The sequence below is a fragment of the Pipra filicauda genome, unplaced genomic scaffold, assembly GCF_003945595.2.
Source record: "Pipra filicauda isolate LSUMZ 115617 unplaced genomic scaffold, ASM394559v2 scaffold58_size5111680_pilon, whole genome shotgun sequence".
Taxonomy (NCBI): domain Eukaryota; kingdom Metazoa; phylum Chordata; class Aves; order Passeriformes; family Pipridae; genus Pipra; species Pipra filicauda.
In genome coordinates, this window is record NW_024104742.1 from 3,241,574 (window position 1) to 3,263,171 (window position 21,598).

The 21,598-nt window shown below is 37.7% G+C and overlaps 1 protein-coding gene across 5 annotated transcripts in view; it reads right to left on the reverse strand.

Moving 5' to 3' along the window:
- TENM1 (teneurin transmembrane protein 1) overlaps nucleotides 1-21,598 on the reverse strand; it is a 649,978-nt gene that overhangs the window by 193,757 nt on the left and 434,623 nt on the right. For 4 of the 5 annotated variants that reach the window (XM_027716459.2, XM_027716460.2, XM_027716458.2 and 1 more), the window contains one exon: nucleotides 16,124-16,384. The exons of the other annotated variant lie outside the window; for it this stretch is intronic. In XM_027716459.2, the coding sequence (XP_027572260.2) occupies nucleotides 16,124-16,384 (261 nt within the window). The remainder of the gene's footprint in view (nucleotides 1-16,123; nucleotides 16,385-21,598) is intronic. 5 annotated transcript variants of the gene reach the window in all.

The following is a 21,598-nucleotide window of genomic DNA, read 5'->3' on the forward strand; positions in this document are numbered from 1 at the left end:
TTAATCTTGGTACAGTTTGATTAGATGTGTATTTCTTTGTTTAATAAACATTTGTCTATTTGGGTTACCATAGATAAATATCTTGACCTGCATTCTACCTAAAATCCCCTTTATTTATGACTAACTGATTACTGCACAAGTCCTCCTCTGACCTGTAGGCATTATTATTTTACAAATGGATTCTACCAGCACATTCCCAGATGTATAGTCTTCAGATTCAATAAGCTTTCTGCATAAACAACAAATTGAATGGGCTTTGTCCTTATTAGTTTATAGAAAATTAATTTTTTAGTGTTAATTTTTGGGCTTGGGCCATTTGCCAAATTTTTACGGCAGCTGCTAGAACTATAGACAATACACACAAGACAGAGATGGAAAGATCTATTGGGTTACATCCTTTGACTACAAACTGATGAAGAAGAGCAATCAATCAATGAATCACATGCCTGCCACATCCTCTATAGTGTATATTGAATTGTGTTGGCTGGTTTTAAAGAATTGCAGCCACAAAATCTCTACCTCTTCATTTATTGCTTCATACTACTCTAAAAGAGACACGTTGGAAAAATTTAATAGTCAGTAGAAACATAATAGCTTTACAGATTATAAAGCAAAGAAAGAGCCAATGCACCCATCCAGTCTCATCACCTTCACAGTCAGAACTACAGTTTCAACCAGTGACCCTCAGATTAACCTTCATAGCACAAGGCTCAGCTCAAGCATGTTTTGGAAAACATTGAGACCCAAAGGGCTCCAAGTACTAAGGACTTACTGTCCCTTGGCAAATTATTCCCATGATGAACAACTACATTTTTTTAAAATTGTCCTTGATTTCATATTTAAATTTCTCAGACTGCCAATTAGAGCTACTGAACCAGCATTGCTGGGTCTGTGTCTGCCAGCAGATATGTTCTGCTGTATGTTCTGCACTGTGTTCTTCGTGATCACAACATCTCCTGGGATGCTAAATACCTACAGAGCTCTTCCCTCCCTGCACCCCATCCTTGTTTCAGTTATCTCAGTGACAACTCAGATTTCCTCTATGGATTCCGACCTTTTTAAAAAAAACCTTCCCTTGAATAACAAGTCCCAACGAGATAGCCACATTTTACACTCCTCTGAGTCCCTTCGATTTTATACATCCCTGGTGCTGAAATGCTCAGAACTGACTTGTCAGAGAAGTCTTAGCGACAGCTGCTATATTTCCCAGTTCCTTGACAAGATGCATGTACACATGCAGCCCAAAGTAGCATTTGACTTGTTGGCTCCATTTATCTCATTTACCGGCCCTTAAGGTCCCTTTCAGAGTTACTGCTTTCCAAAGTAGTGCTTATTAAATATTTTATATTTGGTTACTATCCCCCACGCTGAATCTCATTTGGTTTCCTGTGTATCCTTCTGGATCTTTGAAGTGTTCTGTATCGACTTCTGTGTCAGCAATGATGTTTTTAATGTCTGCAGCTTAAATATCAGATAAGAAGCACATTTCTGACATCTTTCACTACAATTTCTCATAAAGATCATGTCCCTAACATGGATTCTGTATCGTGCTATGCTCCCCACACATTACAGATATTAAAAAGGCAATCAGCTAAATTCTAACACTGTAATAAATGCCTATATTACAGATAATTTAAAAATATTATATTTACTTATATTTGGTACTTAATGTTTCAAAACATAGACAACAGCAACAAAGAAAGCAAGTACCCCTTTTCATGGTCTCCTCCGCTTCCCTGTTTCAACTGTTGTAACTTCTATGCTACAATATACTACATGGAAAACAAAAGATTCAACAAATTAAAAAATATAAAACAATTATCCTTGACACAATAAAAGCTTTTTTATGCAGAAATAAAACATTTGTGCATATTCTGACGTGGTACCATCTTAATAACAAATAAGAATAGTAAAGAAGTTCTCCACATTTTATAACAAAATTCTGCATTGAAGAGCTTTATGCATATTAAATGAGGCTCAAAATGAACCTGTGGAAGATAAGACAGATAATATATATCTATATCCATATATCATTTGGGCTCTTCAGAGGATTGGTTCATCTTTTAACTCTATCTTTGTAACGTGAAGTAAAATAAGCCTTGATGTTGACGAGGATCTATTAGCATTTTTGCAAGCCAAATAATAAAAATCACTGCTTGGAATCACTGTTTGGGAGATTAGAAAACTGCCAAGTGATACGGTTAACACCATTAACTAAGCCTTCACTTATGACCTTTCTCTATGAAAGTGCCTTATTCTGATTAGGCTTATTTTTTTTCATTTTTCCTACTATTCCATTAACCGACGAACTTCACTACACATACTGAACACAGGCAAGCATTTCAAAGTAATACCAGACAACCTCTAAAGAAGAGACAATCCGGTGTAGTGAGCAAAACCTGAGTATTTCCAAATGTTTTAAATTCCACCCCACAGAATGGGAGTAACCATGGCTTTCTCATCACTACAATTTGTCATGTTTCAGCCTCTGAAATAACAGCTCAATGAAACTGGGTTTTCTCCTTATTGAGTATTTTCTTTTAGGATTACTATAAATTTCAGTCACAGTTATCAGCTGATCACAGAACTGAGGTGACCCAGAAGCATGTCTCTAACTAATCCCCTGGGTGCCCACATGTTAGTAGAAACAAGTTACATTCAAGAGAAAAGTCAAGAAATTAATTCAAAGGTGAATTAAGAAATGCCATTGAACTTGGTAGGTATTTAAAATCAACCAGGCTAGATGAGTGGAAGGTTATTCCCTGTCCTGCTATTCTTAAGGAAATAAAATGGTCAATAAGAAAAAGCCTCTCAACATCAGAATACTTGTCATCTGTTTTCAGGCCACTACCTCTAAAATACACATGCAGAAAATATTTTTAGAAGTAATTAAATCACCCAAACATAGTGAGCCTGTCCTGGTGGCTCATTGGAAGCATTCAAAAAAGGGTCCACATGTGAAATTACCAACACAAGCTGCTGAAGAGAAGCCAATTAAAAACTCCTCCAAACACAATTATTCATATGAAAAGGAGGAAACACTCGACTGCCCACAGCGAGTTGTTTTTTGGAATGTTTGCTTTTCTAGTATTTGCATATGGATCAATAAATGAAACCAAGAGGAGGAATTATCTAATCTGAGGAATTTCAAAACACTTTTCAAATTAATTGAAATTTTGATATATTAGTTGTCCAAGTTAATCCAAAAGCCAACAGCAAATTTACTGAGATAAACAAATTCCACACTTTTCACCTGCTTACCATTTTAGTTTGAATAGCGATGGATTTCAGTGCAATCACTCACATTTATGAGGACTATAAATACTGCCAGGATTCAAACTGTCTAAACTGCTGCAAGCAGCAGCTGTATCAAGACAAAGCAGGTGTGCATTTGCCACCTACCAGAATAAGCAACGCAGTCATTCCCAAACTTGCACCCAAGAAGAGGATGACACACACTTTAAAAGATCTTTCTCTGCATCACAGGAGCATTAACAAGTCCTCCAGTTCTCCAGGAATGATTGCTTTGCAAAATTATACAGATCTTTTGAAACTAATTTAACACTTCACATTTCCAGTTCTTGACTTGCCTAAGCTTGGGTTTTCAGCTTTATCAGCACACTGATACTTATATGGCATAAAAGTGTCAGAATATTATCAATCAAGGACTTTATTAACACCATCATGTTGATGGGGACATCCTCAGAGGACATAAGGAGTCTTTAAGACAGGAAAGAGTTAAAACATTATAGCAGGAAGGAGAGAAAGCAGCGGGATGGGAAGCTCCTGCCATGTATTTTTGGCTGCTGTGCTGTACACCTGAACTAGACAATCACACTTCAAAGAATACTCAATTGCTGCTTTTTTTTTCCTCCCATGGGTATACAAACCTGCAAATTGCATCATTACCTACTGAAAGGGCAGCAATGGCAGGGATAGCAGTGCAGGAGCCTACGTGGGGATTTTTTGTGATACAGGAAACTGCTGTCAAAGATTATCATCAGAACATGATCTGAGCTGGCAAAGCCAACAGTCAGACATCTCCACTTTGTTGACTACCCTTGTTGCTTCCAAGCTGGCTGTGGGTTATTTCTGTTTCCGCATTCTGACCCCTACTGCAAATTTCCCCAGTGGGAACTTAAAACCTGAGCCCTGCCAGCTGTCTAGAGCCCGGATCAATCTACATGAGTCCACAGCCAGGGATTCTATTTTGTTTCACAACTGCACAAACCTGAAGCATTGGAAGAAAACAATCTGAAACCATTTGAAAATGGCAGCTCACTGCCATTTCTCTTACCAGAGGTTTCTTGCCATAAATGCAACCATGATTCAGTATCTCAAGAGCTCCTACTGGGCCTGAGAGAGAAACCCAACTGTGCCACGGGAAAGGATATATGTCAGTTTTTCTTTTTCTTCCTTTTTACCAAGCAGAAGGTAGGTAATAATTCAATCTGAACTATTATAGAAGCAATGAATGAACAAATAATTCTACAAAGATTTACACAAAACCCCAGTTGATTTAGACTGTTTACTTATTAAGGCTCTTTATTTACATTAATGAGCACCGCTTGAATTGTTAAGTAATTGCACATAAACATGTTTATTTTATCATATGTACAGTATTGTTTTAAAAAGGATTCAGTATGTAACAGTCTGTCCACTTTTTTTCCCCTTTTACGTTCCAAATCTTTGATTTAGGTTTGTGCCATTGTTATCCACCAAGCAACGTAAAAGATACCTGGAAGAAAGCTCAAAAAATTCCACTATAGTTGACTGGTAAAGTACAGAAAATGCTTTCTATTTGATTTAGTATTAAAAGGAAATTGGATATCACTAGACTAAAATGGTGATGCCAGAAAGGTATTTTGAGAGAAAACGCAGAAGACTGTCTTTAGAGAAAAGATGTCAACAAAAATGAGTGACTGAAATAATGCAGAGTACTTCAGACATGGACAAGAGGTACTAGGGATCAGAAATGAATTATTACGCTCTAAAATGATCCAATAAAAATCGAACTGTTGTGCAGTAATCAGAAAATGTATTGGAAAAGAGATAGGTTATAAAAAGAAAAAGGAGCTTTCAAGTACTGTAGGCTGTTTGCTACTGTGGAAAAACCTGGATTCGGGAGTTATATTTCTAACAAAATATGCACACAACCAAACACAGCTGAATTTGCAGTTCAATAGGTAGTGAACTATAAAAATTAAAAAGCTAGACTTGAGACACAATCACAGGCTAAAATAAAAATAATCAATGTAACCATCAATAGGAATGTCGAAATGAACACTGTACTGACTGAACACGTAGCCACGCAGGCTTCAGGAATAATGACTCAATTATGTTTTTCCCCACAGGCAAAGACATAAAAGATAGTTGTAGACACATTGAGTACATCACAAAAAAGCATTTGGGCAGTGCCCCTTGTTACAGAGGAAGAACTGCAATTCTAAACGGTGAATAATCACAGACGCTCTGGAAGAAAAACACTCGGGCTCCGGTGCCTTGGGCAGCACAGCCCTGGCAGCCACTGTGCCACCTTCACCAGTGCTCACCAGCACCCACCAGCCCACAAACACACAACATGGGAGGGAAGGCCTCCCTTTATCGAAGCAAGGGAGAAGCACTGAAACACCAATTTCTGAGCTGGGGGGAAGAAGGGCTGAGGATTTCTGAAAGAGGCACAAAACCCTTAAGTAGTTTGATGCTAAACTGAGGCAAGGGAGGGGTGGAATGCAAAGGCTTCCTGCATCACATCTCTCATATTCTCTTCCTATCAAACTAGGTAGAGTTCTCAGGACTGAGGCATCCCTTACACCTTCACTGGTAGTGAGAAGACAGCAAAAGACAGCAGAGACTTGGCAGAAGACCAACAGCTAAACCCAAATGCATTGACTACTTATGAGCAAATGGACACTGATGACCACTGAGGGTGGCATCGTCCTCAGAACAGCAGTTTCTAGCTCCTCTCTCATTACACCAGGTGGCTTTTTCCTTCACATTCTGGCTACTGAGATAAATATATATTTTAAAAGTCAAGATACCCCATTAACACTTGAATAAGTTAATGATATTGTTGCATCATTCCCTGAAAGGGAAACCCAGGTTGCAAAGCCCTGCATACACATGGCTTTTCACTTATGCTCAACTAATTTGTAATGAGCTATATGAAGAAAATATACATCACCTACTTATCAAGACATGACCTCAAGCCAGGCCTAAGTCAAGCCTTTTATAATTATACCAGGAAGGCAACCACCATCATATTCACTCCCTTTATCTCGACCTTTTAAAAGCAGTTTCTGTGACTAGAAATGAGACTTCATCACTATCATCTTCCTTATAAAAGGAAGTCATGTAATATTCTGGGAAACATTTTAGCCTTGAGAAAATTTAAAAGTACTTAAAAATAAATTTGGAGTTTTTCCCTTCACTGGGAGCTTTATCTCTTTACAGTAAAAGTTCCACCCCTACCTGTGATCAGCAGCATAACTTAAAGCAGCCATCCCTTCTGACAATGGATGAGAGAATGTGATCCACTGCCACACCCAAATGCAGCCATATTGCAATCAGTAAGATCTGGCTCATGGAGACAACCAGCCAAAAAAAAAATCACAACATACACCACTGTCTTATGAAGGAGTCTGAGAACCTGCAACAGTACCTACCATTCAGGTGCATTCTGCTACTAAGATTTCTGTGGTAATCAAAAGGTTCAAGTGTTCACAAATTGTTATGTCATAAAGAAAATAACTGAGAAATTTCTAGTGCTGAGCTGTAAATCCTGCATCACTCACCAAGTCCCACTGACAGTGCACAGACAGCAAGCAGCTCTACTACATGATCCCAACACTGACAGGTCAAGCAGGTTCAAGTAAATTACATGAGATAATTTCTGACTGTGCAACTGGAGATATGTTTATATCAAATTATGCAGAAAAACATAAATTCAAAGCATGCATTATGACCCTGCAACTTCTGCCACAGTAAAATACTTGCTCTGAAGGAGCTTAGCACAACTGAACAATAAGAGTAGGTCTGCTGTCTGAAAAGCACTGTTTGGGGAAAAATTAATCAAATATGATGTTCTTAAACCCAAAGTGGCTCTTGAAATTGCTGTTGAACAACGCAATGTGAAGGGCAGATGAGTCTAAATAACACTTCCAGGTATTTCCTCCCACATATGTGGTTTCATGGAATCAAAGAACCTCCAGATCACTAATTGTTCCCAGCTCCCATTCTGGACAACCCAAGGCAAAGGAACACAGTTATTTCACAACACGTGGTTCCTGATGCCCGAAGAGCTGCCCCTCTGTGCTGCCAGTACAGCTCATGGCCAACAACTCACAGTCAGATGCTGACAAGGGTTGTTCAAGTGAAAGTCAGCATCTGGGGTAGAAACTTAAAGAAAAAAACAGTGGCAATATAATTAGTCATCAGAATACGTAAATCTGATTAAAAAATTACTCAAAAACATCTGTTGGGGAGAGGAAGCAGCCTGCAGGAATTATTCGGGGCTCCTAGACCCATATTCTAGAAGAGTTAATTATACACATTTCCTCTTACGCTCATGTTACAAAATATAAAGTCAGGGTATAGAGCTAGATATGATTAAAGAAAACAAAATTAATATAGAAGAGGCTGAATTTTGTTTTGTAAGCCCTGTATATAAAAGCAAGGTCAAACAAGTGGCATTCAAATCTGCTTTATTCTGAAAAAGCTAACTGTAATTTCATATACAACTTCCCATTCTTACCCTATTTTCTATTGCAGAAATTAGAAATAGTCCAGTATGTTCAGTTTAGCTTTCACTTATAGAAGAATATGAAGGTTGCAGCCATGGGAAGCAGCCACTATGTTCTTTCTAGATGCTCTGACAAAAGCTACTTGCTACTATTAATGCTCCCCATACATAAGATGAGGATATGCTAATATTTGTAACCCTGAAAAATACAGATTTATGCTGATCTTCACCTTACTCCTAAGCCCCAGAGGAAATGAAATACCAACAAATTTGAAAATGGAATTTTCAAGACTTTCTCATGTAATTTAACACACAATGAATTAAATGGGAAGAATGAACAACCTTTTGTCATTCACAGGACAACAATAAATTCTTGGAAGATCTCATACCATCAAGAAGAAATAATATTTAGATTAAACCTTGCTAGACCCTAAAATGATAATTTGACAGTATTTGTTACTCCTCTACCAATCCTGTGCTCATTTGCTAGATCCCTTCTTTTTATTTCACTTTCAGTATTAAATAAGTTTGGAGAGCAAGTCCAGAGGAGGTCACGAAGATGCTCAGAGGGCTGGAGCCCCTCTGCTATGGAGACAGGCTGAGAGAGTTGGGGTTTTTCACTGTGGAGAAGAGAAGGCTCCAAGAGACCTTAGAGCACCTTTCAGTACCTAAAGAAGTTACAAGAGAGCTGGAAAAGGACTTTTGACAAGGGCATGGAGTGACAGGACAAGGGGGGAATGGCTTTAAGCTGACAGAGGACAGGTTTAGAGTAGATATTTGAAAGACATTCTTTACTGTGAGGGTAGTGAGGCCCTGGCATAAGTTGCCCAAGGAAAGCTGTGGTTGCCCCATCCCTGGAAGTGCTCAAAGCCAGGCTGGATGGGGCTTTGAGAGACCTGGTCTATTGGAAGGTGTCCCTGTCAATGGCAGCGGGGTTGGAACTAGATGATCTTCAAGGTCCCTTCCAACCCAAACCATTCTGTGATTCTATGATGTGACAGCTGAAAAGCATTTTCCTATGGGGGCAAAACCAGCTCCAGTTATCCTTGTATCTAATACCACAGTGGCTGATGGTATAAGGAACCAAATGAGAGTAGCTTGATCTCATTTATCTGGTACCCTTAACTATAATCTTGTATGATCAGAGTTCACAAGTTTTCCCTTAGCCTTTGCACTAATGATATTACACTGGGAGCTTTCAGCAGAACATCCCAAACTTTCAAGAAAAACACATTCCAACTGGTAGAAACATCTACATTTTAAGACATGTAAGTGGAAATGGCTCATATTTCAAAATAGCTATGAAACTAAACTAGCACTAAACTAAAATAAATAATTTATTCCAAAGGACATATATATAAAATATGACTGTAGGTTGTTTCTGTAAAGCAAATTTCCATTCTTCTAAAACATTTTAAATTTTAACCAAAAGAGATGAGAAATAAAGCATAATGTAAACTTAACAAAACAACATAAATAAAACATCAGGATAGACATGTTGATTGTTTAGAATGGAACCGTTCCCAGCACCACACTTGTCCAGAGATGTCCTCCTGCAGAATTCATGATAAATGCTTAACAACAGGAAAAGTATTTTGGTCAGCATCTCCTCAGCCTCAAAGATGGTGAAATGAAGAGTCAGATAATCCTCACCCTTTTACCTTCAGCACCCTGACAGAAGGCACTTTACTGTCTATCCCATCTCAGCTTCCCCCTCCCCGTGGCAACCTAGATAAACTAAGGTCCCAAGTATTTCAGCATCACTGCAACATCCTTTTGCACCGTAAAATATTTGTGGAAATAAATTCCCTTTCTGCTCATTTTCACCTGAGAAAGTAAAAAGGACTTAAACGAAAGAAGGAATAATGATTTATATTGCTGTCATGTCTACAAGCCACATCCGCTATCCCTTCGGCATCACACAGGGGAGGAAAGCCAAGTGATCTTTTTCTGAGCTCTCATGTCAATTTACTGATTTCTGGGATAAAAATTAGACCTGACTGTTCTCCTCAAGCTTTCCTCCCTCCCTGCTTTTAGCTACCCATGAAAGAAAACAAAACTGCAGGGCTAAAAATATTACACAGTCTTGTGTAAATGCACTGATAGTTTTTACTATGCTGTGGGCAAAGGTCATTTGCATTATGGAATATAAATAGAATATGTTCTAAATACTGTTTCACTACCTTTAATGTAAGACACTAAATATTATTTGATATTTGTCTTTAAATTAGTGTTTATTGTGCTTAAAAGAGAAATAAGGGGATATTTTAACATTGTGTAATGATTTTAATAGACCATATGCAAACTGTAAAGATTAAAATAGAAGACGTGCAGATGCAATGCCCTCATCAGTCTGAAAAAGTAATGAAGATAGTAATTTTAAAAGGTAGAGTTTTCCCCACAATACTGACAAACAAGTCATTAGCTGAATTTCCATATATAAACAATGTCATAAATTGCTTAAATGCTGGGGGGCACAAGCGCAAGACTTTCAGATTACAGCTGAGGTGATGTTACAGTGCTTACAGAAGCATCTCACACTTAACCAAAGCAATTCAGATAACTTACATGCTGCCTTTGAGACAGTAACATTTCCAATGGAACCACTCTGAGGTCAACAAAAGCATCTTACACTCTTAACAACTCCAGCAGAGCAGTTACCATGTCAGTGTATATGCCAATGCTCCCCAAAAGGCACTGCTATGTTACTGCAGGGACTCACAGGCTTCCTTTGACACTGAGGAGGCTTCTTTGAAGCAACAGCAGAAGCAACCAACATAAATACCATCTGAACATTAAAAGAGAAAAAGAAATACAATAGAAGCAAAGGAGGTCTTTTATTAAGGGAAGATAAGTGGTCCTTTTCTGTCAGATATCTGAAAGTATCATAAATCAAATATCTGACAAGCTCTAGTAAACTACTGAAGTTGGAGGAATTTTACCATGGGGGCTTTGCATTTTATTGATGAGGTTGCCTTAATCTATTAGGTGACTTAAATGATCTGACAGGCAGGAGTGCACAAACAGAATGTAATCCATAATAAAAAGGCAAAATAAAGCACACAAGGAATTAACAAAAAATATTAAATGGCACAGACGGAATGGGACCAAAACCAGTGTTTATATTTTCAAGGCTTCTGACACATACTTGACTTAATGGGTCTACCTGCAAATTAGTAACTCAATTTCTTAATTGCACCACTGTAAATAGGAAGTGACAGGATAGAAGCTACTGGAAATACTTCAGCCATCATTATTACAAACACAGTCCTGCATAGAGAGGCAGTTACAATCACACTTGTTCTCAGAGCATGTATTGTTATTGTAATGTAGCTGTCGGTAATAATTTCCTGGAGAAATGAGAAAGCCAGAGATCAGCTTAATGCCTGGCTTGTTTACAAAATAACAGTAAATAAGATCAATATTAATCCCAATGCTCTCACTTTCTTACATTATACACAAAACTTTTATGAAGAGCCAAATTCCAGTCTAATTTAAACAGGTGTGAATTCACAGTAGGTCTATTGACACACACCATAAATTAAATCAGAGCCTTGTCCTCAGCTAAATCCTCTCCATGTCTGCATAACAACAGCATTCACAAAGCTGCACATCTCATACAGCTTCAGCAATTCCAGTATTTCTTTTATTAATTAAGCATCTTCACCCCTTTAATGGATATGTTAAGATACTGAATCTCTAAGTGCAAAGAGCTGAGGTGACTTGCCCAAAATTCACCTATCTGCCCAGCAATCACAGTGAAAAAACCCCCAAGATTTAGGGACAGTCAAGAACTCTGTTAAATGGATCACTGCTCCCAGGCTATAAAACAAATACTTAGATGAATTACCCAAGATTAATCTTACATGTTTCTAATTCATTAAACTCAGCTTTGATCTGTAACCTGCTAATTTCTCTACTACATCTACTTATCAATATATGGCTAATATTTTTATCCTATCTTTGCAGTCTGCTGTTTAAAATTATTGATAGTATTAAAAGTATTGTTTCAAATAGAACACTGATGTTAAGAAAGAAGTTTCCCACTAATTTATATGGGGGAAAAAAAGAAAAAACCACATTTTTCCACAGCTTTTTTTTCCCCCCTCTTGCTCTGTTTTTAAAAAGACAAATATGATATTAAAAACATTATTGACCAGATCTCAAACACTCTAATGCTATATTACATGGCCTGTACTAACATCCTAATTTCTCACCCAGAAATCTCAAAGAAGTCTTTGTGAACTATAGCTAACACCCAGTTGTCATAAAATAATGCAAAATAATGCAGCCTAGGGAAATGAACATGAATCAGGCTCCCAGACTGAGTGTGCGTACACTCACCCAGCACTGGGAATCCTGTACTCTCCTTTTGGTTCTCACTATGGGGTAGAGAAAGAGTAACTAATTGCATAAAAACATCTAAGTAGATGTCAGGAGTAAGCCAAACAAGTCAGCCTTAAAAGTACTTCAAAGCAATCTGACAAAGCAAAAAAGTTTAAAAATCGCGTTATTGTAGAAATGGTTAAAGTTCTGTACCAGCTCTCAGCTGAGATGTAGTAGCTAAAATTAAGAGAGTTGATGGCTGTGCAAACATGTCAAATGTGATTCAAAAATGGTTTATAGCATGGCATGAATGCAGCTGAGGTGACATTCATCGTGTCACAGTTGCACAGACATCCTGTAAAGGGAAACATGAGAACTGCATGAACAACAACAAGGAAGACTATATGGACACAAAAAGGACTGCAGGTTGCTTTTTAGTACACTGGTTAGCAGGGGACACAGATCCATGTCACACAGTATAATTTTATATGTACATCTGAAGACCACTCTTTTCTGTAGATCAGGGTTGTATCCTCCTCTGGACTTACTTAATAATAAATAAATAAATAAATAAGCGAATTTGCCAGCTCAGTAGTCTAGCAGACAAAAGCAGTGTTCTGACATGCTGCAATGATACCCTCAGTACCAATGAAGTGCGGGTAAATGCAGTCTTCTTCAATGGAATAAAGGAACTATTTTTGATATGGGTTTTCTGTAGTGTTGTTGTCTGAAATTTACATTCACATACTATACAGTAACACTGCTCATGTTTAAATAGAGCTATTTATACTACGCCAGAGATAAGCAATGATCCCAAAGAAATTGGTCATTCATTTTGTGCAGTTAATTTATATTTTGCTTAGCCTCAGGCAAAGCTGAAGGCTGTTTGAGCACTAATAGGCTATTATTAGTTGCCATTAACGTTGACAACGCTAAATGGAAATGTTGGTGTTTCATACAATCTGTTCAATGCTGCCAAAACAACTCAAGTATGTTTAAACAGTGATTATGACAGAGTTGGTGTGTCTATGAAGGAAAACAATGCTCAAATACATTCTCAAATTGGGCTACCCAGAATACACAGAGAAGTATATATCCTGTGTCAGGGAACTTCCAATTAGAGCTTAGAATGACTGAGAATGTCAAAGAATAGCTGAAAAGAATGAAGTTTAAAAAAAAAAGTATATTAGTTTCAGATAAATGTAAAGCAAAAAGCTGTCTTTAAAGCGCGTCTACTGGAGTCCACATACTTAGTAATCTCAATGTTATCACAAAAATATCTGTTCTTCATTTGTAGCAAAAATTGTGCTCATAGAGGAAGAAAGAAATAAACCCCAAACCAAAACCCACCTGACCGTTTCAAAATACAGACAACAATAGCAATTAGTTTTCTCAAACAATGCAACAACTCATTAACTTTACTCCAGTTACAAATAGCTGTGTTCACAAGCCATTTGGTCGAACCCCTGAAAGCCAGAATTGCTAAATATTTTTCCAGCAATTAGACGGTATCATGGAAACGAACATTTCATGTACTTCCAGCAACAGAACTTATGCACTCTCATTTCTCCACAGAGTAACTTTCACAGAGAAGTCACTGACTGGCACAAAAAAAATACAGTTCCATGGCAGGAACCAAGAAGGAAAAATGCAACACTTGTGGTCCTCCAATAAAGCCCCTGGCACAAACGACTGCATAGAAACAGGAAGATGCGCCATCTATGACATAATTTAAGTAGAGATTTGTGAACTTGTGTATTCAAAGAGTGCTTTGTTACTGAGTGTCAACCCAGATGGAAAACACACTGCTCTCCGGATCAGGAATCTTCACTATGAACTTACCTGTGAAATACTAGATAACAAATGAATATACCTTGAACCATTGTCTTCAAATTTATCCACATAATAACTTTGAAGACTGTAATTATTATAAGGACTCAAAGCCCCAGGAAACACTGATACCTATTTTGTTGGCCTTGCCTTAAGACATCTAAAGAGTTCAAGTGAACTTGGGTTCTCAGTTTGTCTCTCTTCCAACTTACTCTCTCCCTCATTTTCCTCTCCTAACTATTTAGTTAAAATCGGTACTCAGGTACCTCAAACATGAATCCCTGATTAAAAAATTGTTATAAAGCTTAAAAGGAATGAAGTATTAAAGCCACATGCAAAAGGAATACTCTGACTACACCATGCAGGAAATTAGTTTAAATTGAATAAAATCATTCTCAGAGACAAACCTTTAGAAGAAATCCCTCCATTCTTTGTTGGTGAAGCACAATGACTATGTGTCCCTACCTTAATGACACTTAACCCAAGGTTTCTGACACATTGATGTAGGATGATGAAGGTGGTAAAAGTATTTCTTTTGCTACTTACAGTAATTTTTATCTACAGAAGATTACTTAGTGCAACTTGCATGGATAGCAAAACATCATCAACACCCAGCTGCACCACTGCATTCCAGACTGAAATACATAATTCAGTTTTATGCCTAATTTGCTTTCAATACATCCACTTCCCAGCATCTTAGAACATAATATGTATTTTTTAATCTGAATGACACAAGTACACACATTACTTTCTCATGCAGCGTTCCCTTTTAACCATTTTCATAGTTAAGGGCCAACCAATGCCAGGCAGATCAGATTCAATTCCTTCAGCCACCACTGAAAACCCAATCTCTTCAGAAAATAAACAAATACCCCTCCCCTTCAACCCCAAAGAAAAACACCCTCAGCAATGACACTTCACAGAGGGTGGATCCCACAGAGGATGTGGCAGAAGCACGAAAGGTAGAAGAAAGGCATCCATTACATGTTGGAAATGGGGTGGCATCTGAAAACTACATGATTCTAGGGACACAATACCATGTGATAGCACAGAATGCTTAATCCTCAAAGGCATATTTAATTAAAAACAACCTGAGCAGTAAAACCTTTTTTTTTAAACTCATGCACATAATCTAATGTCTTCAAGCCTATGTTGGACATTATCATTGATACTGACAGACATCCAGATGAAATTATAATTACCAGCTTTGTATTTGACAAATTCAAACACATAACTATAGAAATGACATTTATAGCTGAACTCTTTCATCTTATGACTATAATGCTACTAAAATGTATCACTGTCAACACTGAAGTGTCAATCTGCCACTTTTACTGGTTCCTCTATTTCTTATCCACTTAAAAAAGCATGTAAAATAACACTTAGACCTGCCATAACATGCAGTTAATAAACACAGAAATTAAAATATCATCTAAGCTTGCTGATCTTAAGCATGATATATTTGTTTACTTACTACACTCTTTAAGGAAACAGAGTAGGTTGTAATCAATTTTGATGCAGAGATAAAAAAAATATTAATTCCCCATGTTATTTAATTAAATACACATTTTCCCTTTCTGTGACACACTAAATCATACAAAGAGACCCTGAAAGAGAATGAATATTTAAAAAACATCCAAAAAAAAGGCACCCCACCCAAAACCCACCCACATGACCCAGAAGCTCACTCTCCATATGTAGAGAAATATAGAAGTGAGATATGACAAAGACCTGTTCAATCTGCCCTACTAATAAAGGCATGTCTTGAGGTTTAGCACAAAATTAGAGGTAAATAGAGCAGTTAGGACTCCAGGTTGTCTCTCAAGTGACCTGGCTGAAGAGCCTTAAAGCTATGCCCACAAGCCAAAACATGTAGGAACAATTCTGTGCAAAATGTGATATAAATGTACATATATGCATTTATTTTAGAACCTAATTCATAGGTTACCAAATTAAAATGATAAATATCCTTTGATATAAAAATGAAGAATGTGGGAAAGTAGTCTCTAGAAGAATGATGCTTTAACGAAAACGTTTCATTTTTTTGGTCTTATTTTCTGGCTACACTGTAAATACAACACACGTCCCAAACAATCCCTTCACCTTACACATAATACAGAGATCTAAAAAGGAACAGGAAAAAAAAAAGAAAAATAAGAGAGGTAGAAGAAAGTTTTCAACAAATTACTACTTCTACTGAGTACATTAGATGCATCTCTTTATTACCATTCTCCCCATCAGACTTCCTTTCATGGTCAGTGTCAGTGAGGGACAGCGCTGAGTTTGCCCGGCTTGACAAGCAGGAGCTGTGTTCCGACTTGATCCCCCTCATCCACATCCTCAGGGCATGATCCGGGGAGGCACCACCTTCTGTTTCGGTCTCCACATCCGAGCCCACCTCTAGCGGGTAACTGTGCTCAGCTACACCGTGTAAGTCAGTCTGATAGCCAGAGCAGAGAATATGGGGAGTCTCACAGAATTCCATGTCTGCAAAGAAACAAAAGTTCAGAAAAAAAATTTAGTAGTGAAAAGCATCGCACCTTTGATTTTCTTTTGGAGAATCCGTTTCGAGAATTAACATTGTTAATACTATTTGAAGACTTTTTTTGGTCAGTGACTCACTCTGCTATCTAATCTACTATAACTATAATAACTAGAATAGGGCAATTGTAGAATACATAATACTGCACTGTAATTGTGCCTTTTTGTCTGAGAGAAATATGTATCATAGCTCAAACATGTGTACACACCCACACACTGATAGTTGTACATCAATTTACAACCGAAGCGAGTATCTTGGGTTTAGCCAGAAAGGCTCTAAATTTAATCTCAGTATGTTTTTATTATAGGGAAAGTGGAGCAAATTTGCAAATAGGAAACTTACAAAATAAATTTTGAAATATTTGGTTAATCACAGAAGACAAAGAAAGGGTACTTACCATTGGCTTGCTCTTTGAGAGTGCTGTCCTTGCATATTCACACCAGTGGGTTTTGGTTCTCCAGTGCTGGTGGCCTACAGGAACTTCCTAGAAGAGCAGTGACTACTAGGACTGTACAAGTGCCATCTCCTGACACCAAGCGATCAGAGATTTTAGAGTTGTACAGTGCTCAATACTACAGTTATTCTTAGAAAACACGGCAACCGTAGAGCAGCAGAAATCCGAGGACAAACAGAAGGTGGACAGGACCCATAATGTGAATATGCAGAGGAAACATTCTCGAAGAACTACAGGTAAGTAACACACATCAGCAAATTACAACTTCCCTTTGAGGTAGCCTCTGCATATTCTCACTTGTGAGAATCCAATTACAAATGCAACTCCCAGGGAGTATGACAAGGAGTTCTAATTAAATAAGGATTACAGAACTGCACTCCCTAATTGAACATCAGACCTGGGATGCCATCTTGAGAGACTAAATACAATATCAAATATGCATACAGTATACTTTCAATTTCTGGAAAAGAAACATTAGACAAGAGAGTCATTGACAGAGACTGAGGACAAATACTCCCTTCTACTGTCATCCTAACTAAAGCTTTAATTTGCCAAACTAATCCACTTACCAGCCAGTGAGAGGAATGATTCTTATTTTAAGCACTCTCTCTGAAATAACAGAAAGCCCTGGTATTTTCTTGAAGGTATCAACCAAAATCCACAAACCAAATGCTAAGCTACAATGTCCTGAGGTGGTTTAATTTATAAGTCATCCGTCTCTACATATCTTTCCTTTGCCATCAAAACATTCCTGAAGGTCTTGGCTGTAGTGACAGCCCACATGGGCTGGCTTTCAGCTCAGGAAATGGCAACCAATTTTCTGGAGGGCAGGGGAAGAAGAAGAGCAGCAAACAGGAGTGGCCATGGCCTCACTTTCTTATGTGAGAGTCCTGAAAGGTCACCCGTTGCCCTGGTGTTGTCACTGCATTGGGTGGTCCATCCCAGCAGCACCAGTCATCCCTGTTCCTGCTCCTTTCAGAGCAGCAAGGCAGCTGTGGGGGGACCTCAAGTGCTCCATCACCATTCTGATCTCTTCCCCTCGTTCGTAGGAGGAGGACACGGTCTCAGCCCTACATCTGAGAAGCTGAGACATGTTGCACCTCCAGGAGCCCTGTTCCCCAAGTCTCTCAGATGCACTGAGTGTGACTCCAAAGTTTGATGGGGATGGCCAAGAGAAAACAGCCACGACACTGCAAAGAAGTAGTTTCTGCAGTACAGTGAATATTTGGCATTTAAACTTTGTCTACCTTACAACACAGAGTTCTTCGTGCTCTCTGGGGCCTGTTTAAAACTGGCACTTGTCTATTGGTAGAAGGAAGGAGGAAAAGTATTTCATGGCAGTACTTGTGGACAAAAATGGAAGCTGAGAGTGGACACTACTGGTTCTCAATCCTACACAGATGCATGTGAGACTCTGAAACGTGTAAGACCCTCTGGAAAAAAACCTCTCCTTCCTGTCTGACTAAGATACAAAACACAAAACATTTTGTCTTCAGAGAAGACCTGTTTTTCTGAGATTTTCAAAGCTCATGGGGCATGGGACACACAGAGGCAATTCTGCAGAAAGCAAAGTTCTGTAAGTATACTGTTGCTCATACAATGCCCTACTTTTAAGTATCATTTTGATTATGTATTACGAACACAACAAACAAACAAACGAAACTGTTTTAATCAGACAGCATGGATCAAATCTTTGTATGACACAAGGAGTGCAGATATTGATGTTGGACACTTAAACATTCCAACTGCACCACACTTACTTCTACTTTCATTTCGACAGCATTAAATGAATAAAATCACCTTTATGAAAAAACACTGGTCCAAAAGCTGCACATCAATTCTTATTTTTTCTTTAGCAAATTCAAAAGTAGCTCCCAATAAGCAATGAGGTAGCTTGTCACATGCAGGGCTCCAGCCCAGACTGTCCACTCCATTAAAAATTTATACTATTTAACACGTCATAACACATCTGCTTTAGCAGATGACACAAAAAAGAGGACTAAACGTATACTGTCATTAAAAAAGTATATTATCAAAGAAAATGAAGATTTTGGTGCTAAAAACATATAACATTGAAGTAAAGTAAGTTAGGGCCATACACTTGGACAAGTGTGTTTAAAGGCACTGGCAGGTCTTCAGTGCTTCTCACAAGCTCTAATGAGGAAGTGCAGCCAATCAAGAACAATTCATATTGAAAAATACACTGAGTTTTTTCTACATGAAATAAGGGAGCTAACAGGATTAATTATCAACCTTAATATTGGTCTCAATTTTGACTGAGGCCCACACTGCAGAAATAACCTCCAATGAAACCGCCCCATAACTTTTTATTTCAATTCTTTCAGAAAGCACTATTATTCCTAGTTTTAACTTAGATTTCTGTAAAGTTCCACAGCAATGCAGGATTCCTAGAGCATGTCTCTGTCAATTAAATCACTTTGGGATTTCAAGAAACATCATCTGAACCTCCTTCCCCTTCAAAGCAGATTTCTACTTATTTTCACCATCTGAGGAACTTCCCCATAACTAAAAATTTTTTCATAACTTCATGGACCATGTCAGCTGATGGAAGTTCCTCAGGGGGCAAGGATGCAGGCATTTCTTTCATGGATGTCCCTCCAGGCAGATGTCTGCCCTTAGCAGTCTACAGCCCACTTCTCCCTGTTCGCAATTGCACATGCCAAGGGGGGAATTCATCCCAGTAAATCCCACAAATGCTAATTAGATTACACGTGTTTAAGATGGACAGAATTTACCCTTCTGTCTACATGATAATTCATTTTTCTGTGTGTGTGTGGAGCAAAAAAAAGTGACTTTTTATACTATAACTCATGTTCAACTGAAGACTAACACAATATATTGCCTTAATGGTCTATTTCTTAAGTATACAAGCATTTGCAGTATTTTAACTCCCACGGGATCCATTTTCTGAAAAGCACTTAGAATGCAAAAAGTGGCTGCTTTTCATCTGCATATCTAACTTTGTTACCTAAAATACTACATATTTCCACAAGGAGATAAAGTTCAAGTAGATTTATGGTAGATTTAGTATTACCACAAAGACGTAGTCACAAGAGAAATGAGAGAATATTAATATGGAATTCAAGTTTTTGCATGAAATGTGGACAGAGAAAAAAAGGTTGCACTTATGATGAAAGGATTTTCACCTCTGGACTCTTACAGAGCCTTTTGTAACAAAACTGTTAAAAATACAAGTACTTTATCCTGCATTGATTTTTTTTTTCAAAAGTAACATATGAGGATATATAAAATATCTACCAGTCAAGAAAAGGAAAGCAGGCTAAGCGTGTTAAAAAAATAAATCAGCATTTCAATTAACAGATCCCTTTCTTTCTACCTCAAAACTTAATTTTCCTACAAAAATAAATGTTCAGAAACAAGCAGCTAAAGAGGAGTGTGACCTCACTGGGCAATGGTGTCTCTGCTTTTTAAGGTACTCATGTTGATATGAGCATTCAGCAGCTGACTAGGCAGACAGGTTTTAACATGGCTCCAACTCTGTTCACTGACAAGGAGCTACTGAAAACTCCAGATACATTTACCAAGTATTTATTTATTACAGCATCAGCTTAGCCAGCAGGACAGTTAAAAACCTAAAGTTATTATTTTCATGCATATATAAAGCATTTATTCCAGTACATCTTCTGAATTAGTTCTTTGTCTTTTGTATGGCCAGGAATAACTGTGTGCCAGCTACTCTTTCTGCAATTCTTTCAGTTTTTCTGAAACAGGCAAAAAAAAAATAAATTACCCAAGTGAAAGACCATGGAGGTCCTTCTCTCCAACCTAATATTTCTGCAAACTTAATGGACTTGCATGGGTTGTGGAATTTCCTCACTGTTGCCATTTGACAAGAATTTTGCTAATTTCAACCAATTAACTAACATTTATTTCAATAAAGAAATATTTAAAGATAAGACTATCCAAACAAAGTAGACAAAAGAAACATAAAACTAATTTACAAACAGAGATGAGCACAAGGAACCTTGATTCAAGTTTTCCTACTCCCTTATGGAGAAATGTTATTTTGTATTAACAGCAGAATGACAAATAATACTTATTTAAATTACTTAATTGACCTATGTGTTCAACTAGAGAAAGAGCTTACAGGAAAATGTAATCTATTTATAATCTGCAATAGTTTGACATGTTGCTATTATGTGCCTTTTATGAGCCCTATCATATAATTAAGCAATTGTAACTTATTGATTTTAAAAGTCTCTTTAAATATAATTGATTCACAAATTTATTTTATTCTTGACTCTTGCTATGAGGTGGTTCTTACTCTGATGATGTTCCCTGCCCAAACACAGACCAAGTCAATTCTCTGGATGAAAAAATACAAATTGATCTTTCTGCAAATGTAAAATTACAAAAGAGTGTAAGTAGCTCAAAGGCAAGGAGAAAATATTGATGTCTTGGAAGTTTAAATCCATGGTACATATTTTGGCCCAGTCTCCTCCTTCAGGCTGGAGGTTATTTGAGAACACTGGGAATACCAGAGTCTGGGGAGCAGAACAAGAATGGAAGGGACTCCAGAAAGGCAAATAATATACATTAACCTGAATAGTGTCATGTTCATGCTTGTGTTTGAGGGAGTGATAATGGGAATGCAGTGGAAAAAGATACCCCAAGCATGCAGCTCTGAGGTTGTTGTAGGGTTTGGGATGTTCTAGTGTTACAC